This window comes from Symphodus melops, assembly GCF_947650265.1.
Source record: "Symphodus melops genome assembly, chromosome: 3".
Classification (NCBI taxonomy): Eukaryota; Metazoa; Chordata; class Actinopteri; order Labriformes; family Labridae; genus Symphodus; species Symphodus melops.
Window position 1 is genome coordinate 4948232 of NC_136693.1, and position 22364 is coordinate 4970595.

Here is a 22364-nt window from a genome sequence, read left to right on the forward strand (position 1 = left end):
TGTGCCGTGGCTCAACAGATAGAAGTATTTTGTTTTGCCTGGTAGTGGCACAAAAAGAGAGGGAAGGCAAAGGACATAACACCATGTTCTACTCTTTCATAATTTCTAAACTATTTCCAGAAGACACTTTTTCAATAGTCATTTTCCAAGACCTTATCCCACCTTTGAATCTCACACACATATCTTATGATTGTTCTGTTATCTGTTTCCATATGCAAATAATCGTATTTGATTAACTTTGCATCCAAGCCTTACATATCACGCGTACAGTAAAAGTGCAGAATGGATGCAGCGGTGTGGTGACAGGTTGTATTTGTTGTCATCTTGCAAGCTGTCAAGTCAAACTGAGTTTGGCAAGCTTCTATCTCTGTCTCGAGTGACAGGCAAAGACTCGGGGTGACAGTGACTACATGTTTGCTTTGTTTTTTGACAGATTTTTTTTATTTTCTTTTTTACTTTAAATGCCTTTAAGTTGCATTTATTCAATTGGTCTGTTTTACAATATTGCACTGAAAGTGTCACATCCCTTCAGGTTAGATTGCAGTGTCATTGAGAGGCCATACATTGCACCACTCTTCTACATTCATTAAAGTGACTATACATAATGAAAAAGAGGGGATTCTCTTTAACAGACTCAAAATCAGTGTTTTGAAAAATGTATATATTGGTCTCTACGCCTTACATTGCACTATAGCGACAGTGTGCTTTAAGTTTGCAGGGAATAACTGCTGTCTTGATCATTTATGTTTCAGAGAATCACTTTAAATGAAGCCACAAAAATATTCGTTTTTCAGAGTACCGATGTGAAGCTTGACACCATTGAATCGATTTATCAAGATTTCATGATTAATCTTTACATTCCTACAGTAAACCATCTCAAAACTAGTCATACATAGATATAAATAATAAATATTATTATTACCCTTCAAACATTGTTAATAACTATTTTTTCAAAGTATACCCTTTATGACGTAGAACTGCTGTATTACATCACATTATAGCTTGAACAAGGGCACCTTATAAACAACTAGCCAGTAAGTGTATATCAAAATGTATGTGATAGGATAATATACTTTTTTTTTTTTTTTTTTAAAACAAGTTTGTTATTTAGCTGGCTCTTTGGTAATGTCATTATATTCCAATGTCATCGTTGTTAAACCTTATATCCACATTATCTGCCAGGTCTCTGTCGGAAGCTGATTTGACAATGTGTAAGATAATGACACACAATTTCGACGTAAAGGGTGTCAGTTACAGAGAACAAATCCCATGTGAGCAATAAGGTTAATTTCGAGGTGTAGTAGGGATTTTAGTAAGTAACAAGCTCACACTGAAGATTATGGTAACGACATTGGCTGTGTGTGTGTATGCCAACGCCTCCGGATAGTTTAAAGAGAGCTGCTCGTTTCGCACCTAATGGATTTGTTTTATCATTTATCAGTAATAAGCTGTCAGGGCCTGACTTGTCCTACACGTTCACCCCTACGAAGCATCCTACACTTTGGAGGCTTCACGGTTTCCTACGTCACGGATGGATTAGCTGGCTAACAATTTAGCTTCCGAGCTGCTAACACTAGCTTGACCGTTTTTCGTTATACACAAGAAAAAACAAGAACCCTGTGAAATAAAACAAAGGTGCCAGCGCTTGAAACAAACACTAGAAGACAGGCCTCACATTTGAAAGACGTGTTGAACAGTAGACATAATGTACGAGCATCCTTTACCTGGTAACATTAGCCGGTTAGCCGCTAACGCTCGCCGCGGAGCCAGCTGCTGCCGACGGCCTGGGTGGTGGGTGCCCTCCTCGGTCACGTTTAGAGAGGCAGCCGGCGGTGTGTATCCGAATTCGGCTTTCTGTCGTTGAGAATAAGTTGGTGTATCATCTGGGAGCATCGAAGACTTTTAGAAGAAAAAAAAAGGGGGGCTTGCAGAAAAATAAACGATGCGAAACGTGTGTCCGCCTCTCTGCTCGATGAACGGGAGGCTCGGTCAGTTACAACCTGCCTTCACAACATCCTCCTCCTCCTCCTCCTCCTCCTCATCATCATCACCACCACCACCACCAGGCCGCGGGGAGTTCCGCTTGACAGAAACCCATCTAAAGCCCCCTATTAAGGGGATAAACTTTCGTGTGTTTGTTATAGTATGCTACCTCTTCACTCATTTATCAGGGTACACTAAAAACACACACGCCAGCAACTACAAACATCTATTAGTTAAAGCCTATACGAGTATTTGTTATAAAACAGCGCTTCACACTTTTTTTTATTGCTCATTGTTTATTTCAATGAAAAGCTTCTCTCCTCTATTGTAGTTATCCCTTTTTTCTCTCATTGGATTTCTATTGTCTTGTTATATATTATATATTAACTTGTATATTTACTTGTTATATATATTTATATATATGTTATATATATTTGTTTTATAGTATTGTTTTTTATTGCTACTTTTCTTAGTGCTCTTTTTATGCACTGCAGGTTTGCACTGGGGGTTGGGGGGATTGCAATTTCATCTGTGCTGTATGTTTAACATGGAGCATACTTGACAAATAAAGAACCTTGATATAGTTTCTAACCACTTTTATTGAACCCTGACATAAGCGATCGTGATTATCAGTCCTATGAAGCTGGTTATCAACCGGCTCCATCAAACCCAGAGCCATATCATCTCTCTATACGGCTCTCTGCATCAACCCAGGGTTACCAAGAGCGCGTGCACGTAAAAGGGGCGGGGTTAGTGTCATTTAACCTATCACAATCACCACCGCGTCATATCTACAAACGTTACATTTACAAAAACTACAACCTCTATTAACAATATAAATACCTTAAGACAAACAGGCTCCCAAGAGACACAGCTGCAGGAAGGACAAATGAAAAAAAGGAAATCTGCGAGTAAAAAGTGCAGTTTATGGTTTTTGAAGGCTGAAAACGCCGGCTGTGTTGGATCTGTGTGTATGGATTTATGATCGGTAACAAACCTGTTGGACTGTTCTCTTTGCACATGGTGCTTATTAATAAATGTAACGTGGAAACGAAAGAAAGGCACGTCTGAAGGAGAGTTAATTGACGCAACACACGAGGAAACAGCGCGTCATCCGGGTCACTCCTGGGAGTTAAACAACAAAAGCTTAGTGTTGGATTAAGCTTCTACATTTTGTTTTTATTCATCGTTTACAAAAACAATCTAAAACTTTCACTTAAACATTTATGTGCAGTCGCGTTCATTCAAGTGGAAGAAAAACTTCTTGCATGAAATGCACACAAGTTCAGTAGACTCCGTCTGCATGAACTGCGGACCAATCACAATCAGGCTAGCGCCATGAAGCGGGCTTCGCGCGCTCGCGGGTAGGTAACCAAGGTAACGGCTCAGCAATTTAAGTTTGAAATGTAAACGGAGTTTTGGGAAGAGAAGTTGCTGCGATTTTTTCTAAAATGTCTGAAGTTCAGTTGCAGAGAGCTTTCATCGAGCAGCTGTCTGCAGCTGCTGAAGACATTGTGGCGCAGTTTGAACGAACAAAAGCAGAATATGAGGAGGAAATCTGTCGACTAAAACGGGAAACGAAGCAACAACGCCACCTGCTGGATGCTGCTTTCAACCCTAGAGTCTGCCTACACAGAATAGGTTTGTATTGGGTTTTTAATGCTGATTCATTTCCAGTCAAATGTGATTTTTTTTTTCCACTAATGATGGGTTTATGGCTCAGATATACTCTCTGTTGAATCTTGTTTACACATAAACAAACGGCTGCGTCACAGACGTTGACGTTAACATACAACGTCTGTTTCTGGAGGATAGTGTTTAGTGTCTGGAGGTTTAAAATTCAAAAATAAAAGCAAAGAAAATGTATGTTTTAAACTTCCAAAGTTGATACAATTATTGAATATGTGACTTCAATTTGTGATTGATTCAACAGAACATAATGCTTTCTCAGTTAAATGGACTGTAACAGATGTGACACAAAAACCCTATTTTTTTTTACTTCAGCTGTTAAAAACAGTGATTTGATGGATCTCCCAGCCACCTTTGCCGGTGAGTCAAAAAGGTAACTTGGGACCCTGTCAGTAATGTGGTGAGCGTCAACCGCTGTAGAGCAGATCCGTGTAGGTATCATTTTGAAATTGTATTTCTGAAAAATATTTTCAGTCACCAAAGTTAGAATGTTTAATGTAGAATAAAGAAATAAAAAATACACAAGTCACTCATTATTTTACACAAACATAAAAGTCAAACCAAGTAGTTTTTTTCTCCATGAAATAGTGAATAACTTTAAATATACTTCAAGTAAACCCCGGCAACCAAAACAGCTTTGCCACCTTCAACAACTCAGGCTACTCCAAGTTGCCACGACTTTCCGACTAGTAAATACGTCAGAGGTCGTTCTAGTTCACACTTCTGACTGAGAACTCGAAATTTCCCAGTTCAACTGGAATGCAGCATATGAAACGTTCATGTGGGGGGAATTTCAAATTAAAGGCGTGTCTTAAAGATGATGTCATATATTGATGTTTTCACTGTACACCGATTCTATTGAATCTTTGTTCAACCAATCAAAGCATCGATGTGGAGTGACGGATCATTGAGCCCCGAGGTCCCCTCATTACAGAAAAGACATAAAGCCATGTACTGCTTCCTGACACCACTATGAGCTTTCTGTCACTCGCTGCCTTGGAGTGCAGTGACTCCGCCCACTGAGACATCTCGTGCATGCCCTCTATAAAGTAGTGCTATCAGTGGTTTCATCTGAGTAGTAAATTCAGGCTTTTATAACTTTATGTATTTCACTGTTTTAACAGATGTGCAGCAGCTGGTGGTGAGTCAAGACAAGGTTTCCCCTGAGCAGCAGGATCTGAGCCCTAGACTGGACCAGAGCGACCCACCAAACTCAGCACAAATTAAAGATGAAGAGAAGGAACTCTGGGGCAGAGAGGAAGGAGAGCAGCTTCAAGGGCCAGAGGAGTTTGATATCAGCATGTTAACGTTCCAACTTGTCCCTGTGAAGACGGAAGAAGAAGACGAAGAGAAACCTCAGTCCTCACAGCTTCATGAAAACCAAACTGAAGAGAGCAGAGACATCAGCATATGAAAACAGAAGCTGACAGAGAGGACTGTGGAGGACCAGAACCAGGCAGAGACTTTAATCCAGACAGTCATTTACAGCTAGTTACTCCTGACAAGACTTCACACTTTTCTGGATCTGATGCTGATGACAGTGGTGATTGGGAGGAGAGAGATGAACCTCAGGAAGGTTTAAAACTTCTGCCAAACAAAGACATACCAGATACTCCTGACAAAACCTCACACTCTGAATCAAAGACAGATGACACAAGTCAGGCTTTGGAGGGCTCCAGGAATCCTCAAGAAGATTTAAACCCTGTGCAAAACAAAGATAAACCTGTGAGTAATGTGGTATGTAATACAGCTAAAATATCAGTCAGCTCCTCTGAATGTGCTACAAGCTTTGGACAAAAGAAACTAAAAAAACAAAAACGAATCCAAACAGGAGTGAAGCTTTTGAGCTGCAAAAAATTCAGCTGTTCACTTTGTAAAACAAAGTTTTCTTCTCGAACAGCTGTTGTGATGCACATGAAGACCCACACAGGGGAGAAACCCTTCAAGTGTTCAGTTTGTGGTAAAAGATTTACACAAAATGGAGATCTGAGGCAACACTCTGCAGTTCACTCAGGAGAGAAACCATTTAGCTGTTCAGTTTGTGGTAAAAGATTTACACAAAATGGAAATCTGAGGAAACACTCTGCAGTTCACTCAGGAGAGAAACCCTTCAAGTGTTCAGTTTGTGGTAAAAGATTTACACAAAATGGAGATCTGAAGCGACACTCTGCAGTTCACTCAGGAGAGAAACCATTTAGCTGTTCAGTTTGTGGTAAAAGATTTACACAAAATGGAGATCTGAGTCGACACTCGGCAGTTCACTCAGGAGAGAAACCATTTAGCTGTTCAGTTTGTGGTAAAAGATTTACACAAAATGGAAATCTGAGGCGACACTCTGCAGTTCACTCAGGAGAGAAACCATTTAGCTGTTCAGTTTGTGGTAAAAGATTTACACAAAATGGAGATCTGAGGCGACACTCTGCAGTTCACTAAGGAGAGAAACCATTTAGCTGTTCAGTTTGTGGTAAAAGATTTAAACAAAATGGAGATCTGAGGTGACACTCTGCAGTTCACTCAGGAGAGAAACCATTTAGCTGTTCAGTTTGTGGTAAAAGATTCTTAGAGTCTAAAAGACTCTAAAACGCCAGTTTTACTCTAAAACTCTCAGTTCACACACGAGAGAATCTCTGCATTTGTTTTTCTTTGTATGTAAAAAAAAACTTTGTTCCAAACATAAAATAAAGTCTTGTTTTCTTCTACCCTGCCTAGCAAAGCTCGCATTGTTTGTCTGCGTACTTTCTGTGCATGGGGCCCAGATGTAGAGAAGGTGCCCATTCTGGATCACTCTCCATCATTTGTAAAGGATTTTTTAGAAATACAACATATGTTTGTTCAAATTTCTTGCGATTTTTTTATGTAATATAATCCAGTCTTTTAGAAACTCTGCTTTTATTGTATGTGTTCTGCTGAGAGTCAATGGCCTGAAACGCTGCTAGAATACATCAGCTCATCTTTAGTAATCCGAGGCACATGAGTGGCTGTGAAATATTCATGAGCCAGGGTCCAGAGGCTCAGAACTCTCTGAGCTGCTGCGACAGGTGAGAGCAGAACCATGGGGACTGTGGAGGAATCTTTAAAGTGTCCCGTCTGCCAGGAATTGTTCAGAGATTCTGTGACGCTGCTGTGTGGACATGACTTCTGTCTCACCTGCATCCAGGCTGTGTGGAAGACAGACAAGTCTGCCCAGGGTCCCTACTTCTGTCCAGAGTTTCAGATCTTCCTCCCCGCTGACCTCACTCTGCAGGTAGGGTTGTCATGGTGCCACAACGTTCAACTGTGATATGATTCTAGTAGAAATCAGAAGATAAAGATACCTTGTTTAATAGCAGTAAATGGAAGTAAAGGGAAAATCAAAGTTGGGAACTTTTATTTCTTTAAAAGATCAAAAAAGTCCTGCAAACTGTTACCATTTCACACTTGACACCTAGTGTGTAAAACAGGTCAACTGCAGTCTGATTTTGCCATGTGGGTGACACTGAAGCTTCAGTGTTTAGCTCTGTAAACCTTTCTACGTTCTAACCTCTCTTCATTTTTGAAAAGCATCTCCAATACTGATCCTAGTTTGAGCAGGTTTCTGCTGGTGGAGCTTGTTAGAAACATGCAGAGGCTTTTTAGGTCGGGTACAATCACTTCTATCTGAACCAGTTCCACTGCCCGCTTCCATCGCTGCAACACCTGTTGACCTGATAACTGCTCTCATATCTGGTAAACTGAGGGGCGTCCAAAACGACCAAACCCATCTTACTTATTGGACCTTTAAGACCTGAAATACTTCAAATGTTACATGTTGAGTGTCCTGATATGAGATGCCAGTATCTAAAGTAGTTAGTATGTCTTATTTCAACAAACTAATTCTGCACTGAGAGATAATTTTACTTTGAAGCAATTTGGGTCTTTCTGTCTCTGAAGTGCAGGGAGCATCGTGATGAACTCAAACTCTTCTGCACAGAAGAGAGAGTCCCTGTGTGTGCTGTTGGGCTCGCACAAGAACCACCGAGCGCTGCAGCTGCATGAAGCCTGTGCAGACTACAAGGTGAATAGGAATCATTTTGTGGCATGTGTGTTTTACTTTCTCGTGAGTTATCGCTGTGCGCTTCGTCACACCTACAGGTCTGTTGTGTTTCTTTGTTGAGTGCATGTTGGAGAACACCATGAGTCAGCTGCTGAAGAGGAGAGGGGAAGCAGAACACACCATCAAAGAGCTGTACACATAAACAGTGGTACAGTCCGTGTGGAAAATGTAAACGTTTCTTTGTAAAAATCCTGCCGTCTATGCACTTTATTGTTCATTTTATTTCCTAGAAGTCTGCAGCAGGATACGTACGTTTACGTTCAGTGTTTTGTACACAGGGAAAGTAGAGAAAGTCTTGATGAAGAGGGTTTCTGACAAGATAAACAAGAAGGATTAGTGTAGGGGAGAGTGACTACGGAAGATGATAAGGACCAAAAAGACTAAATTCTGATCAACAATCGCCATAGTGAAGTGCGAGTTTGAACTGTGAAGTGCGAGTCAGCCACCGTACCTGATAGAGCGCATTGTTTTACTTGCTGTGTGTGAGGTTCAGAATAAAGCGACACAGCGTTAAAGGGAACATATTATGAAAAATCTACTTGTACAGTGTTTTTGAACATTTATTTGGGTAACCCGAGTGTCTATTGACCCACAAAATGTGAAATAAATCCATCCAGTCGTTTGTTTGTGGTCTGCAGAAGTCTTACCACACAGACAGAAATGCTCAGTTTAAAATTTTCTCAGTGTAGTGGCAATCCAGCAACCAAAAGATATGCCACTGCAGGGAATCTAATTCCAATTGATTTTTTTTTATTCCAATGTATTTTATGTATTCCGTTCGCCTCACACGCAAAAGGTCCCTGGTTCGAAACCAGACGGAAACGTGTTTTTGGCTTTAATATACTTTTTTCAACCTTATTTCACAGCTCTGGATATACACCAAAACTGACGACTCGAGGTCACTGAGTTACTTAGTTACTAAGATATTAAATTTAATCTTTCAAGCATCATGTCTACAATCTGACAGGCAAACTATTTATTTTGATTGCAAGCGTATCAGCACTACAGTTCAATTTTAATATACACAGTTCATACAAAACAAAAGAAGTAACAGTATTAAAAATAGCTTTGCATTTCTATACAACTATAATGTTTACATTGTCACTCTTTGCGGACAGGAATAAAAAGATCAACGATGATAAAGTACGTACAGTACAATGAACCTCTAGCACTGACGTGACCTGTATGCTCATTCGATCTGAGCAAAGCACAAAATAAAATGGAATGGGAATTTCACTTGTACCTAATTTCATCTGTAAAAGTGAACTGCAATTTAAACAGGGTTTGGTGGAAAATGCACCCAAACATTAGAGGCTATTTTTTATGTAAAGGTAATATTTGGCTGTGGAGGCTCGCAAAAAAAACAAAAAAACCCAAATTCAAATGTAATTGTAAATTGGTTTTAAAAAAAAAAGATCAATAAAAAGAAAACACTTATTTTAAATGCCTCTATGAAAACATCTGGAGAGGAAAGGCAACAGATGGCTAAAGACCGAAGTTATCCTTGTGTTGTGTGACTGGACTGCACTTCCTTCACAGCAGCTTTTATTTGTCTTCTTTCAGGTGTTTTTTTTTTTTTTAAGTGACTGTTGCAGGAAGAGTAAGAAAAACAAACAGTCTAGATAACACACTGTGCCACTATTAACACAGTGAAGACTGTGGAGGAAAAACAACCATTTGTCTGTATTAATTCAAACAGCCAACAGGTGGAGCTCTTTTCTGTCCATTTATATAGTTTATCTTGTGAGGCGTGAAAGCTCAGACTTTAAGAGTCAATGCTGATGCAGGGAATTATAGTCTGCTGCTTCATTTAGATATTTAATATTGACAATGACATATTCAATTATCTGTTATACATCTGCGATGGCACTTTAAAACATACTCTGCAACTTGCTCCTTTCCTGGTCAGGGGTTAGGCATGTCTACATATTAAACAACACATGACACTTAACTAGTTGCTTGTAAGTATGCATTAAAGTTACAAACTGGCTGTTTATGTCAATATAAAAAAAACAATGCCTTACTGTGTATGGCCATATTATACAATACTATGTCATTATCTCCCTAAATGATCTCCTAATTATTGCATACTGAAAGTAATATATGCAAAACTTTTTCACTTTCCATTATTGGTGATTCGGGGGTTTTACATTTTGTGGAAAGCTGTGAAAAGCATCACAGTGCCTCATATCAGTGATGACAAGCTAAATGGGTTTTAACCGTTTGTGTGTTAGGACGTGGGCGACATCCTTTAACATCCAACATGATGACAGACGAACGGTCAGAAACAGGCTGCACAGTTTTGGATTTGCATTGACATTCCTTTATCATATGTTACGGGTTTCAAGTTTACACTGCACAGGAGAATTCATGGAAAACACAGCATCTCTGTAGTCACTGGCTTTATTATTATTTCTACTCGTTTCTTGTCATCCTCTGCTTCCTGTTGAAGTCAATTTAGTTTCAGTTTGTTGCGAAGCTTTCCAGAACTGGACCAGTTAAACCTGTTGGTGTTGAATACCTGTTTGAGAAACATCCTCAAGCCTGTAGTAAACAGTTGATCTAGTTTTCCATCAGAAGTTCAGCTCATTTTTATTGTTACAGTATATTATCAAAAATAAAGACTGTGAAATTCTCTATGTTGCTCAATGTTTTTACATTTCTCTCCTCTAAAGTCTTGTGGAATAAAAACACATCAGAATATGTAAGTAACTGCACTGCTTTGTTATGAAATGAATCAACGTACATCTTACATGAACATAAAGACAAAAACATGTTAATAGAAGGAATTTCTTTCTAGTTTGATCTCTGCATACAACTGTGTCAGTATAGGTTTTATCTAAAAAGCATCGTCATTAAGATGATAACTTGACCTTTTCAAAACATTTCGCGCTTTTGTGGAATTTGGAGACACGAATTGTGCCAATTATTTTTAAGTACTGGTGCTCAATCGGGGGGAGTGGTGACTTTCTTGTGCATTAGTATGTGATTGTACAATCTTGAGGATACTTTACGTGTGTGAGTCTACACATTCTGCTCGTGAAAATAAATATACAGTTTTACATGAAAGTTAATGGGCGTCTATAATTGACCAAAGGGGTCCCTTATGCACTTGAAGGAAAGTCATCTATAAGAAATTAAAGAAGCCTCCGGCTTCCAGAGGTCTACGTCACATTACTTTACCTGAGCGACTACACCAACCCATCGATTTCTGCGCTTACTCCAAAACAAACACAAGCTATATGTTGCCATATCCTAACGCACACTACCAACCAGATGGTCTACCATTTTACCCGAACATCAATAAAGTGAACAGCAGATATGGGTCTGCACATACTTATACTGTACTCTGCTTTTACTTCCACCTATTGCACGGCTGCAGAAATCACTTTTTCAACTCAATGTGCAGCTGAAAATCCGGCGTTTGAGGCAGCCACAGCTAAGACCTGCTCAGGAGTTGGAATCTAATTATTAGAGGACGAGTTCAGAACTGCACTAGAGATAGACACGGCTTTCAACAGATGTTCAATCAAAGATAACCGGCGAGAGCCTGATGCTGGGATTCAATATCGCCATAATCATGTCAGCATCAACTCAAAGAACAACACAAGGCTCAAAACTAGGTGTCCATGTTTGTTCTCAAACCATTCTGCAGTCTGTAGAGTCTCTCCTCCCATCAAAAAAAAACAAACAAAACATTTCAAACGCCATAACCAATCTCCAACCAGATGGGCAGAAAGGAGTCTTTTGATGCCAGGTCTGTCTCAGGCCTCAGATAGACACAGAACGGAACGTCAGGTATGCAGTCACTCGTTGACGTCCCAGATTTCAGAGAGCAGTGGGGGAAGTTTCTTGTCCTGAAGGCGGAGGGCAAAGACCTGCTCCGAGTGGACACTACTCAGTGTACGAAGGCTCACCAGCTTCATCAGCATACGAGGAAACATCAAGTGATCCTGAGGATTACAGTCAACCCACATTTTATTTAAATACAAGGAGAGAAAAAAACCCAAAACGTTTTATTATTAGAGTCAGACAGATACATTAGCTGGGCTATAATGGACCTTTACCCTTCAACTAATAACTCCTACTGTAACTGTACAAAACTCCCCCCCCTCCCCCTCCCCCCCCCACACACACACCACCAGTCTGCACAGAATGCACCTAACCTCAGCCCTGATCCAATGTGCTTGTTGTGATGATGTCAGCCAGGTCATGATGACCTTCTGTCGGTCACAGGAGAAGATACGACGTGAACAGCTGGGCACTTACATTTGGTCTCTTTATCATGATGTAGGAGCGCAGTGCGTCCACGTAGGGCTGCTGCAACCGCTCCACCAGATCATGATCCTGCACATTTGGCCGATCTAAACAAAACAAAAAGGCGTTATTTGTTGATCTCTGCAATTACACTTTTAAATGACCGTGGGTCACAAGTTAGTCCTCCTATATTTAGATTTCAGATCAGAATACTGACCCGCAGAAAAGATGTTGATGGCGATGAGCAGGGCATATTCCGCCTCGTCCAAATGCAAGTCATTCATTCCTTTTGAGAACTCAAAAATGGGGTTAATGAACTCGAACTGAAGCCCTGAGGAGGTGAGAGTTGAGAGACAGGGAAACAGAACATCTCTTTAAAGAAGGAAATGTGATGCAATGACACTGTAGGCTTTAGCTTTTCCTTAGCAGGGAGGATATAATTATGGAAAGCAGTGAGGCTACAGAACCAAGGATTCTTTATATTTACATTTTACATCACACACACAACCCTTTGTACAGCCTATATACAGCACTCATGCATGGGTATGAACAAAAGACATTTACATTAAATGAAAAATTATAAGAAGAGTTTTTTTTTTTTTAACATGTAAGACAGAAGTAATGCAAGCACTCCGCTAAAGTAATTGATAATATTCATTTGTTTAATATAAATATTCAACAGACTTTAATACAATTTAGCACCTGCTTTGGCGAAATCCTCCTTATTATAGCTGAAATCCTTCAGAAAGGTTATGCTATCAATAGCAGGGTTGTACCGCCGAGATGTCTCAAGCAGCATAATCTGAGGAAGACAAACATTCGGATGAGCTACATATTATAAGCAGACATTGATGAAGTGCTCAAGATTAACATTAATCACAATATTTAACCCAAAGGTTTGCTTTGGAGAGGAAGGTCTACCCTCTATCTATTGTTGTGGATTTTTAACAGCGAAGAGTCGAGGTCACTTCCATATTTATGAAATGTTTCTGCAGCTCACTTGAAACCTCTCTAAGAAGCGTTGCCATGAAACCAATTATGCACCACTACAAAGACTGGCTTTCAAAGTAAAACAAACTATAGAAAAAAAGAGTCTCATGATCAACCTCAATGGTAGATGTCTTCAGGAGAGCGATCTGGTCCTCCCTTGTGAGCTCCAGGAAACCAGGAAGCTGCTTTGCAAAATCCACGATCTCCTGAACCGACATAATTGCAAGCTCAGTGAAGTGGGCGAACCTCTGCTGACGTACTTCTCGATTCTGCAGCTCCTGACTCTGTGGCCATGGCTGTTGGATACACACAAAGAGAAATCACCAAATTGGCTAGCATGGAGGAGAAAAAAAAACACCCCAAAATAATCCCCTTTAAAATCCACAAAGCAGCTCGTTTCAGGTTAAACATTGACAGCAGTGGCACTAAAAAGAAGTCTGACCAATTATTGACCACACATGAGCCTCCGTGACAGTTTAATAAGTTCTCATAAACTTACTGATACAAGATTCACTCAAGCAACCTCGAGGAATGTGTGACTGAATGATTAAACGTCTTCGCCCTCGCCAGTCAACTCCAGGATCTCCAGACTGTTAAACTAATTGTTAATAATTTAATAATCAGGCCCTCCACGCCGGTCAAATGTTTTGTCTAATCTTTAACAAAGGCGCCCGATGGTAGCCGGATTGTAGCTCCCATAGATGAAAATACTATTTTCAAAATGAAAAGAGATGAAAAGATGTGATCCTGTGTTCAGCCGGGTTAAATAAAGTTTTCTTAAATTCAAAGTTTGGACTGTTTTCTAACCTTCAGACTAGTCGACTTGTTTGTGTTGAATCTACATGAAATGGCAGAAAACATCCCTCATAACCACGTTACTGCTGTTGTTATTGTTTATTTCATGTCTCAATAGCTTGTTACTTCCACAAACAAATTACAAGTTTAAACATATTTATATTTGGCCAATTATTTGAGAGGGCCAACAAAATCTAGAAATAGAAAGGTGCTTGGAAGCTGATTGGTCACAATAAATAAACCACAGTGCACTTGTTGACTCGAGCTCGAGTCCTCACCTCACTCTGTCCAATAAAAGCATTAAAAATATTATTACAAAACACGAGTACATAAGTTGTCAGCATCTGGTCAATATTACACCAAACACAACAAACGAAATCTGCCCAAGATGTTGACTTACTGTCACTTTAGGTCGGTCAAGGAAAGATCTCTTGTTGCATTGCTTCTGCATGGCCACCAGCTTCTCGATCATCTCCTGCTGCTGTGGATCCAGTGCAGCTGTTTCCTGCGGAGGGGTGGGGGTGACCACTGTGGACGTGCGGGCCGTTTCCTCCTCCTGCTGCTTCTTCATCTTCTTCAGTCGGATTTGTTCCTCAGAGAGCACACCTAAAGTTCAAAGAGGGAGGCACATATTGACTAAAGCACAATCCCCTGACTTCTTTGTACTCTCATGATTTTCACTCTGACTGCAAACCCACAAGCCGAAAAATGCGGTGGGATCTGAAGTTTCTGAATCTCTGACTCATCTGGCACTCACATTGCTCCAGCATGCCTGCTTCCCGACACTTGCGCAGGCGGCACTGCTGGCACTTGCGGCGCATATACATGTCCATTTCACAGCGGCCGTTGTTTTTGCAGGAGTACTGGGCACTTTTGATGACGCTGCGTCGAAAGAAGCCCTTGCAGCCCTCACAGCTCAACACATTGTAGTGGAAACCCGAGGCCTTGTCACCGCATACACTGCACACCTCATTGCCCAGCATCTTTGGAGCAGGTCCCTTCTTTCTCTTCACCGGCTGACCATCTAAACACACAAAAAATAAAATCAATGAAGCACATTCAAAGATGCTCTCTGAGGTAAAAAAGTCACATACAGGTAGTATTTAATGCCTGCTGGAGATTAGACAATGTCTGCCTTTCTTCCTCCGGTTGATTTAAGACAAGATGAGTATCTCAGCTCCTCTCGTCTAAACAGAGTCATGGTAGAGACAAATCTGTATGCAAAATATGCAAGCACATTATGCAAGATAAACAATGCAAATGTATGAGTCAAGCACTTTGCCTGGAGTCCCACAGGTCGAGACTATCTACTAAGAAGCACAAAGCTGAAATGCAAAAGGTAGGACTGCTTACTCCTGCTTTTTACAGGGCTTCGCTTTGGGTCGGAAAACGCAAAAACATTCAAGTCCCAGGTGAAATCTAATGGAACGCTTTTAAAACTATTTCAGTGGCTTAATCGTCATTTTACAGAAACTCCAGCGGCTCATTCACTTCTGCTTGACTTCCAAACAAATGCAGATATGTGTAATTGTTAGCACACTTTCACAGTACTGTTTCAAAAAGTGTCAGGTTGTTAGAGACAGTATTTCAGCATACAGGAACAGTTACTGTATTCGTCCGACTGAAGCACTGGCTGGACAGCTTCATATGTTGTTGTTATGGAAATGAATTCTCTCTATTTAAATGAAAAAGAAACTTCTGCACACGTCACCAGTTGTGACCTCAAAGGGGCTAAAACATGGACTAATGTATGCCTGAGATTAGGAGGATGTTAACAGAAATAAATACTGGTTATTCTCGTCTCTGGAAGTTGTCAAACAAGTCTTATTACCTGCATACTTGTAGAGACATGTCAGAAACACACAATGCTAAGATCCATTTTGTCACTGTTTCACTCATCTGAAAACATAACCCGGCAGTCCTTAACTGAGTCCAGTCTCAGAATGAACAAAGACTAACAGTAGTGTCTAAAGCAACGACGATTGTGTTTTACTCACTACTTTTACCAGAGTGACAACTCGCCACTCCCTCCTAAAAGGCTTCTCTTTCTTTTTTGTGATCAAATGTTTTATTTATTTTTTTGGAAACATGGAGGCATAAAATTGTAAATAAAAAAAAAAACTATTAAGTCTGTTTCCTCCATCCTCAAACCCCTCCCCTTCCACCCCACCCTGCATAGAACCATGGTACGTGTCCAATGAGTAAACATGTATACACACATACACAGTTACATTTACATGCACACACAATCTATAACAACAAAACAAAGCTAAATGAAAAACGGGAGAGAAAAAAAGATAATAAAGTGAAAAAAATAAAATAAAATGTAAATAAATAAATACTAATAATATTTTTTTTAAAAGATAAAAAAAATGTATATGTAAATACCAGTAATAGTCATTCGACGGAAAGACAGCAGTTGTGAATCAGATTTGAACAGAATGTTTGCCACAATATAAATTAATTTTCTCCAGAGCACTGGACAAAGGGTGCTTAGAGCTGTCCTTTGCACCATAAAAAAGGTCCAAAAGGCTTCTTGATATACAAACAACATTTTGTCACCCACCTATGCTTGCAGATGTGTCACCTGCAGCTGGATCGGGCTTGATGTCATTGGGGTCGACCAGCAGAGGGCTGCTCATCTCAGTCAGTGCAGGGCCGTTGTGAGGGGGGGCAGGGAAGTCATCTGGCTGCGGGAGGTCAGCCAGCGACAGCAGGCCGTCGTGCTTCATTGTGGTGCTTCCACTGCTCTCCTCAACCATGCAGTCCAGCTGCAGCTCAGAGGCCCTGTCAAACACCTTACTCTCATCTGACAGAGGACACAAAAACACATTTCAACAACAAAACCCAAAAACCCTTCCATCATTGTGGCAGGTGTCCCGAATAGATGTTGACGTCTCTGTAGTTCAAAGGTCACATGCAACAGAGGAACACGCTCACATGAATGAATACTGAATGGATCTGCAATACTGACATCTGCTAAAACCATATATTTGTGTTTTTTTAGAAAGGACAAACTAAAACATGCACTTAGAGAACAGAACCTTGTTCTTTAAGATTTCACATAAAGGACTCTTCTTACCATGACCAACATCTGGGATATCAGTCACAGACAGCGTGGACATCTTCTGCACAGCAGCTTGTCATTACGAAATCAACGTGTACCTGTGGTTAAAAAAACCCAAAATACAATCATTATCAATTATCATGGCGAATAATCTAGGACATCCATCAAGAACAAAGTCAAATCCCCTGAAGTCAAACCTTCTGTTGCACTACTCGCCCTCCAGGAACATCTGGCTACATACCAGCTGACTGTCTAACACGAAACTTCAAACCTGAGAACGTCCTGCTGTACTCTCAGTTTGGGACAAAACCCTCTTTTTGATCTGTTTGCATTATATGTAGTCACTCAACAGTCAGGCAACCGTTTTACATTGAAGGGACATTTCTGTGACCTAAGTCGTCTGAACGATAACAGACATTCAGAGTGATGACCTGTGACAGAGAGGCTAAGAATTGAAACCACTTAATGTAGGTGCATATTGTGTTTTGTCCTGCTGTAGCCTGTATAGATACAGAAACCAGGGTGGGGTTCAGCTCTGCAGTGAAAGGGCAATAACTGTGTGGTTAAGCATCAGCGTGCTTTAGTTCTTAGAAAGATCTTTAATACGACAAGACTTGAAACCAGATCTGATGCTGCTTCACAGGCGTGAAAAGCCACCGTGCAGCGCAAGGAGAAGTGAAAGTCTGTCATGCGCCCCATAAGGATGCATTTCAGGAAACTGATTCAATCAGCAGACGCACATGCATGATTTCTGGATATTTTTAACTGGCATGCAAAAAGAACGCCCAGTTTAAAAATATATCACTGCTGGCATTTGTTGCGAAATAAATTCAATAAAACTGAAAAATGTGAAAGTACTGTACTAAAGACTTCAAGTTGATGTATTGGGTTTTAATACATAAAAAGATGTTCCCAAGTACAGGAAGAGTAGCCATGTTGGTTTACAGGCTTTAAACTCTCAGTCCCATTCTTTGTCTCCTCCGTCTCTCTGAGAAAACATGAGCTTAGCCTGACAGTGTCTCTTCCCAACACAGCAGTGCTCTCTGAATGTCATTAGTTGTCATACTTCATCTCTTGTTCTGCATCAACTTGCTGACATTTCATCTGACATCCAAATGTTTGTACTGAACGCTTCCTGACATTTTCAGTAAGAACATTGTTTTCTATTTTAATAACAGATTCCTTACATCGACAGTAAAAGTCACAGAATTCTCCCGTTTAAAAGCAAAAAGGAGCACAAAAGGTCAAAGTGATTGTTTCTTTTCTTTTTTTTAGAAGGCAAAGTTATTCAGTCGTGTTATTATTCTTCATCACAATGGCTTTGATTAAGAGGTAAGTGATTAATCTGTCCACCCATTTTACCTCCATGGTCGAAAGCATATCCACTCTACTCATGTATTCCAATGGGAAGGCTTCTGATTGGCTGCTTGACACTGACTACCTGGTACTTTAAGGTGGGATTAAAAACTGGACTTCTTCAATAAAGATCGCCTCAAAGATGAAAATCTGGATTCATGTTTTAACGCTGGATAAATGTTCATGAAACATTCATCACTGTATCCAGATGCTGACTCAAGTGTGTCACTGCTACGTATTTACTACCACGTGTTTGTGATGTCACTTTTTTCTACTGTAAGAAAATACAACCGATGACTTTTACTTGACTCATAAACTGTTGACACTGACGTAAAGTGCCTGCCTGTGAGAGAGTGAGTAGAGGAAAGACCATCATCAAACTGAACATTTCCAAAGCCGCTATAGTGTGACGGGGAAGTCATTTTCCAAGCACCACTGATAAGCTTCTGAATAAGCAGTAAAGTAGTAATTGTCACAGCAGTCCAAGATAAAAGCTTTCACTCAGGAGTTCCTAATGAATTTTTATTTGCTGGCTTTTATTTAATAACAACTATTATACTAAAATGAGACAGGGTGCAGCATCAACAGGGTAATACCCCAATACTCCTGTGACATAAAGGACAACACACTGATAGGACTCATGAAGAATAGAAAAAGATGTTTCTACTCATACCTTTCCACTGGGAATAAACACTCTTAATAACACCTCTGTGGCTAAATACAAATATTACAATTTAACAAGAAGACTCTTTATAAGTCAAATTAAAATCCAAAAGTGGTTCTGTGACAGGCTTAGTGTTGGACTGATCTTACCTCTGAAGTTGATGTCTTCTTTATCACCCATCCATCTTGCCCATGTGATTCCACAACCTCAGTCTGTCTATATCTCTGCGCTGATGGAGGACTTGCTTTCCTTGACGATTCCTGAAGATGCCAAAACCTCCTGAGGCTAATTGGGCGGAAGTCTAATGACTCGATATCTTGAAGAGTGGGAGTAGGAGAGAAGACGAGTCCCTTTCTACAATGCCCAATGGGAGACAGGAGGGAAAACAGAGAGAGAGAGAGGGGAGGAGGGAGAGAGGGTGAAAGAGGGAACACAAGAGGTTACTATTGGTCATGTGCAAGACTCTTAAATCCCCACAGGCCGGCTGCGCTGCTCTCGCCTTTTCCTCTTTGACTTTTCAAGCCGCCAATTTTTTGCTTAAACAGCGGCATTCAACGCAGACTAAAACAGGACTACTATTCAATATAACAATGCATGAAATCATAATCTGCAAAGACCAACTCCATCTAAAGCATTTAAAAAAAAAAATAATTGTCAGACAGACAAATCACAACTAACTAACAATATTACATCTGCCTCAAATGTGTCAATAAATCTAAGTTGAGAAATAATAAGTATGGATCTCAAGCGTCATGTCAGCACAAAAGTTCAAGTTTCATTTTTGTTCCAACAAGCCACACAATCACTCACACAGACAATAGGTCCAGTTATCAAAGGTATCCAGCTTAATGGGTGAATCATGAATCTGTGGCTATATAAAAAAACAAACAAAAAAACGATTTTACTCTGCCTTTGACCTCATGTCATCCCTGCTGCTATCTCTCTGTCCAAGTCCAATGTTCCCCTGCGTCTTATCAGCCAGTCACCTTTGTCCATCTGCGTGTTTTCATAGACTGCTGGAAATTAAATGGCAGCACCAACAAAGTCAATAACGCCGCACAAGAATCAAAGCTTTGATTACGTTCAACAACTCGAACCATCCTCGCATTATTGCCACAGACACCACCTGTACGCTACGTCATCTTTTTGTCTGCCACAACATTAAACACATCAACTAGTCAAAACGCTTCTTGGCTGCCTTTTCCCATGATAAACTATTGTATAAGTCAACTAGACTGGTGATGTCAAGACAAATTAGACTCCTTTTTGGACACGGAAGTGTAAATATAACTACTGACCTGAGATTATTTCTAAACATTTACTTCATAAGTTTTTAAAGGACCATATTCAAGCTCGATTTTTCTGATTACATAAAAATCTAAAACACGTTTTCACTCTCCAATATGGTGTCAAAAGCAGGATCAGTTATTCGGTCGGTGCATGGGCTTACAACAGGTTTTATGAACAAACATAAGGAAATCAGTTTTTCTTTTCTGTTCCAACACAGTAACATACAGATACACCGGCCACACGGCCGCCATTGACGGTTAACGTTTGTACTGCCCCAGTGGATGCATCCTCATCTGTCCAGAGCAAAGGGGTAAAGTACTAAGAAAAGATTTCACATGATGATAGCAAAGAGTTCGGTAAAATGGGAGAAAATAACATTATCAGAGCTACACTAAATTAAATAGTTTAAAAAAATACATAGCATTCTCTGCCGCTTCAGCAGGCAGCAAATCCAGAGAGGCCTTGAGCTAAAAGTGCAGCTGATGTTAGTGCAGCTTCTTCCTGAATAGGGTTCCTTCAGTTCAGTGAAAGTTATTTCCTCGGAGCGGAAAAATCTATAAGGGTCCCCCTCCCCTTCAAAACCAATATAACGGTAATTTAAACCAATGGAAATATTGAATGAGGCATTTTTCATGTGTGCTCCTAATCTTCATCAAAGTGAGAAATCTGTGATCATGTAAACCTCGGCTGCAGGACACAAACTATTTGGGTAAAAATAAAGTCAGTGTGACTGGGTGGGAAACATTCCTTTCTAAAAGTCTCAGACTGCCAACGGATGTAACTCTCTTCGATGAAGCAAAAATGGATATTCACACTCAGCAACAACTTTGAGTGAAAGCAAAAGGTCAGTGCTTTCAGGAGGCACGAGCTCCACAGTTAATGAAAGTTCCCAGCAACACCCTGATGGAAGAAGAAGAAGAAGAAGAAGAAGAAGAAGTACATTCAGTGCCCCAAGGTCTCACAGACCCACCCAGATGTTTTCACTTCTTCTCACCGAAGACTTCTGCTCAGGTTTACATTAAGAGGCGTAGCTCTGGGGATTATGTCAGGTCACTAGTACCAGTAAATAATCATGTGGATGCAACTGGTCCAAAATTGGCAACAGGTGCAATGTGTCAAGGCTGCACACTCCCTGACACAGAACCAATCAGACAAATGAGATGACCCACTACTGTGAGGACACAAGGGACTTTCTGTTTTCATACAAACACTATAATTAATCCCTTTATGTTTTGCTTTTATGTCTCACTCTGTGCCAAGTTCAGATTGGTGCTCTTTATATAAAGTTTATCTATATTTTGACTTTTGGTTTTTCAGCAGCAATTCCTTCAACAAACACTCACAAACACATCCTGTGTGTTATACATCAGATATAGAGAACAACATAAAACTAAACCAGGCCTGGTAGTGTTTACAAACCCAGACTAGCTCATTTAGCATGAGGGGTTAGTTAGCCACTTGTCAAACCACACTTAATGCTAGCACTGTTAGCAATGTGTCGCAATACTTGTGTTATGTAAACATGTCGACTCGAAACGTACATGTAGCATTTGACGATGTTAGTGTTGACCTGTTGTGTAGAGTATTTTGAGCACAGACTTTAAGCATTTTTAAAGTTATTATGTTTATTAACCTGCATCACTTCACTGGTAGCTTTCAGAGCTCATGTATAGCTTAGCTACAAGTTTGACTTGTAAACATGAGCAGAGCATTGACTTTATCTCACTATAACACTCCTTGAACCTTAATTAGCTTAAACATTGCGCTTTTAAGGAATCAACAACAGGGTTTTAATGTGAGATTAGCTTCATAGTCAAACCAAACAAGGCCAATATCGTTAGCTTAACACCCCCGCACTCAGGAAGGAACTCCCTTTTAACAACTTCACTAGTTCAAATCATTTCATAACAAAACAGGGAAAAACAACCCCCTCTTAAAAAAAACGTGACTTGCCAGAGACTCCGAGGTATTTAAGACAAACTTTCAAGTTGTGCTAGTCTCCTCCGTCCGTGTTTAGCTATTGACAGCAGCTTTGACATCCGAAGCTAGCAGGTTAGCTGTAAAATCACGTGACCAGCTCAGGCTTCACGAGACTTAAACCCCTTTTATTTTACATTATTTATGCTTAAACCCAGTAATCAGACTGAGTTAAACCTATTTTATTTCTAAGTATTTATTTGCTTATTATTTTGCAATCAATG

The 22364-nt window shown here is 40.2% G+C and overlaps 3 protein-coding genes and 1 long non-coding RNA gene across 21 annotated transcripts in view; 2 read left to right on the forward strand and 2 right to left on the reverse strand.

Moving 5' to 3' along the window:
- The window catches only part of madd (MAP-kinase activating death domain), a 46334-nt gene extending 44156 nt beyond the window's left edge, over positions 1 to 2178 (reverse strand). For 11 of the 16 annotated variants that reach the window (XM_079339730.1, XM_079339728.1, XM_079339727.1 and 8 more), the window contains exon 1: positions 1725 to 2177. The gene's annotated coding sequence lies outside the window, so the exon portion shown is untranslated. Of the gene's footprint in view, positions 1 to 1724 lie in introns of all 16 variants that reach the window. The other 5 variants (XM_079339729.1, XM_079339733.1, XM_079339725.1 and 2 more) reach the window with 2 other exon arrangements.
- A 1153-nt stretch (positions 2179 to 3331) lies between these two features.
- Positions 3332 to 5741, forward strand: LOC306820838 (uncharacterized protein). Its single transcript, XM_079338844.1, has 2 exons — positions 3332 to 3624; positions 4797 to 5741. The coding sequence occupies exons 1-2, from the start codon at positions 3435 to 3437 to the stop codon at positions 5084 to 5086; spliced, it is 480 nt and encodes a 159-aa protein (XP_079194970.1). The 5' UTR covers positions 3332 to 3434; the 3' UTR covers positions 5087 to 5741.
- Positions 5742 to 6105: 364 nt separating this feature from the next.
- Positions 6106 to 11440, forward strand: LOC306820839. The gene is made up of 3 exons (XR_013778721.1): positions 6106 to 6916; positions 7582 to 7705; positions 7806 to 11440. It is a non-coding gene; the product is annotated as an uncharacterized lncRNA (long non-coding RNA).
- On the reverse strand, positions 10132 to 22256 carry nr1h3 (nuclear receptor subfamily 1, group H, member 3). 3 transcript variants are annotated; one of them, XM_079338842.1, is made up of 11 exons: positions 22117 to 22256; positions 19023 to 19227; positions 16869 to 16951; positions 16353 to 16595; positions 14544 to 14810; positions 14187 to 14392; positions 13108 to 13287; positions 12704 to 12803; positions 12219 to 12332; positions 12014 to 12108; positions 10132 to 11697 (listed from the first exon to the last, which is right to left on the reverse strand). In XM_079338842.1, the coding sequence occupies exons 3-11, from the start codon at positions 16909 to 16911 to the stop codon at positions 11551 to 11553; spliced, it is 1395 nt and encodes a 464-aa protein (XP_079194968.1). In that variant the 5' UTR covers positions 16912 to 16951; positions 19023 to 19227; positions 22117 to 22256; the 3' UTR covers positions 10132 to 11550. The 3 variants fall into 3 exon arrangements, with proteins under 3 accessions (XP_079194968.1, XP_079194967.1, XP_079194969.1); XM_079338841.1 differs by having other exon boundaries at positions 19023 to 19223; positions 22113 to 22255; XM_079338843.1 differs by lacking the exon at positions 22117 to 22256 and adding an exon at positions 21134 to 21152.
- Between the last annotated feature and the right edge of the window lie 108 nt (positions 22257 to 22364).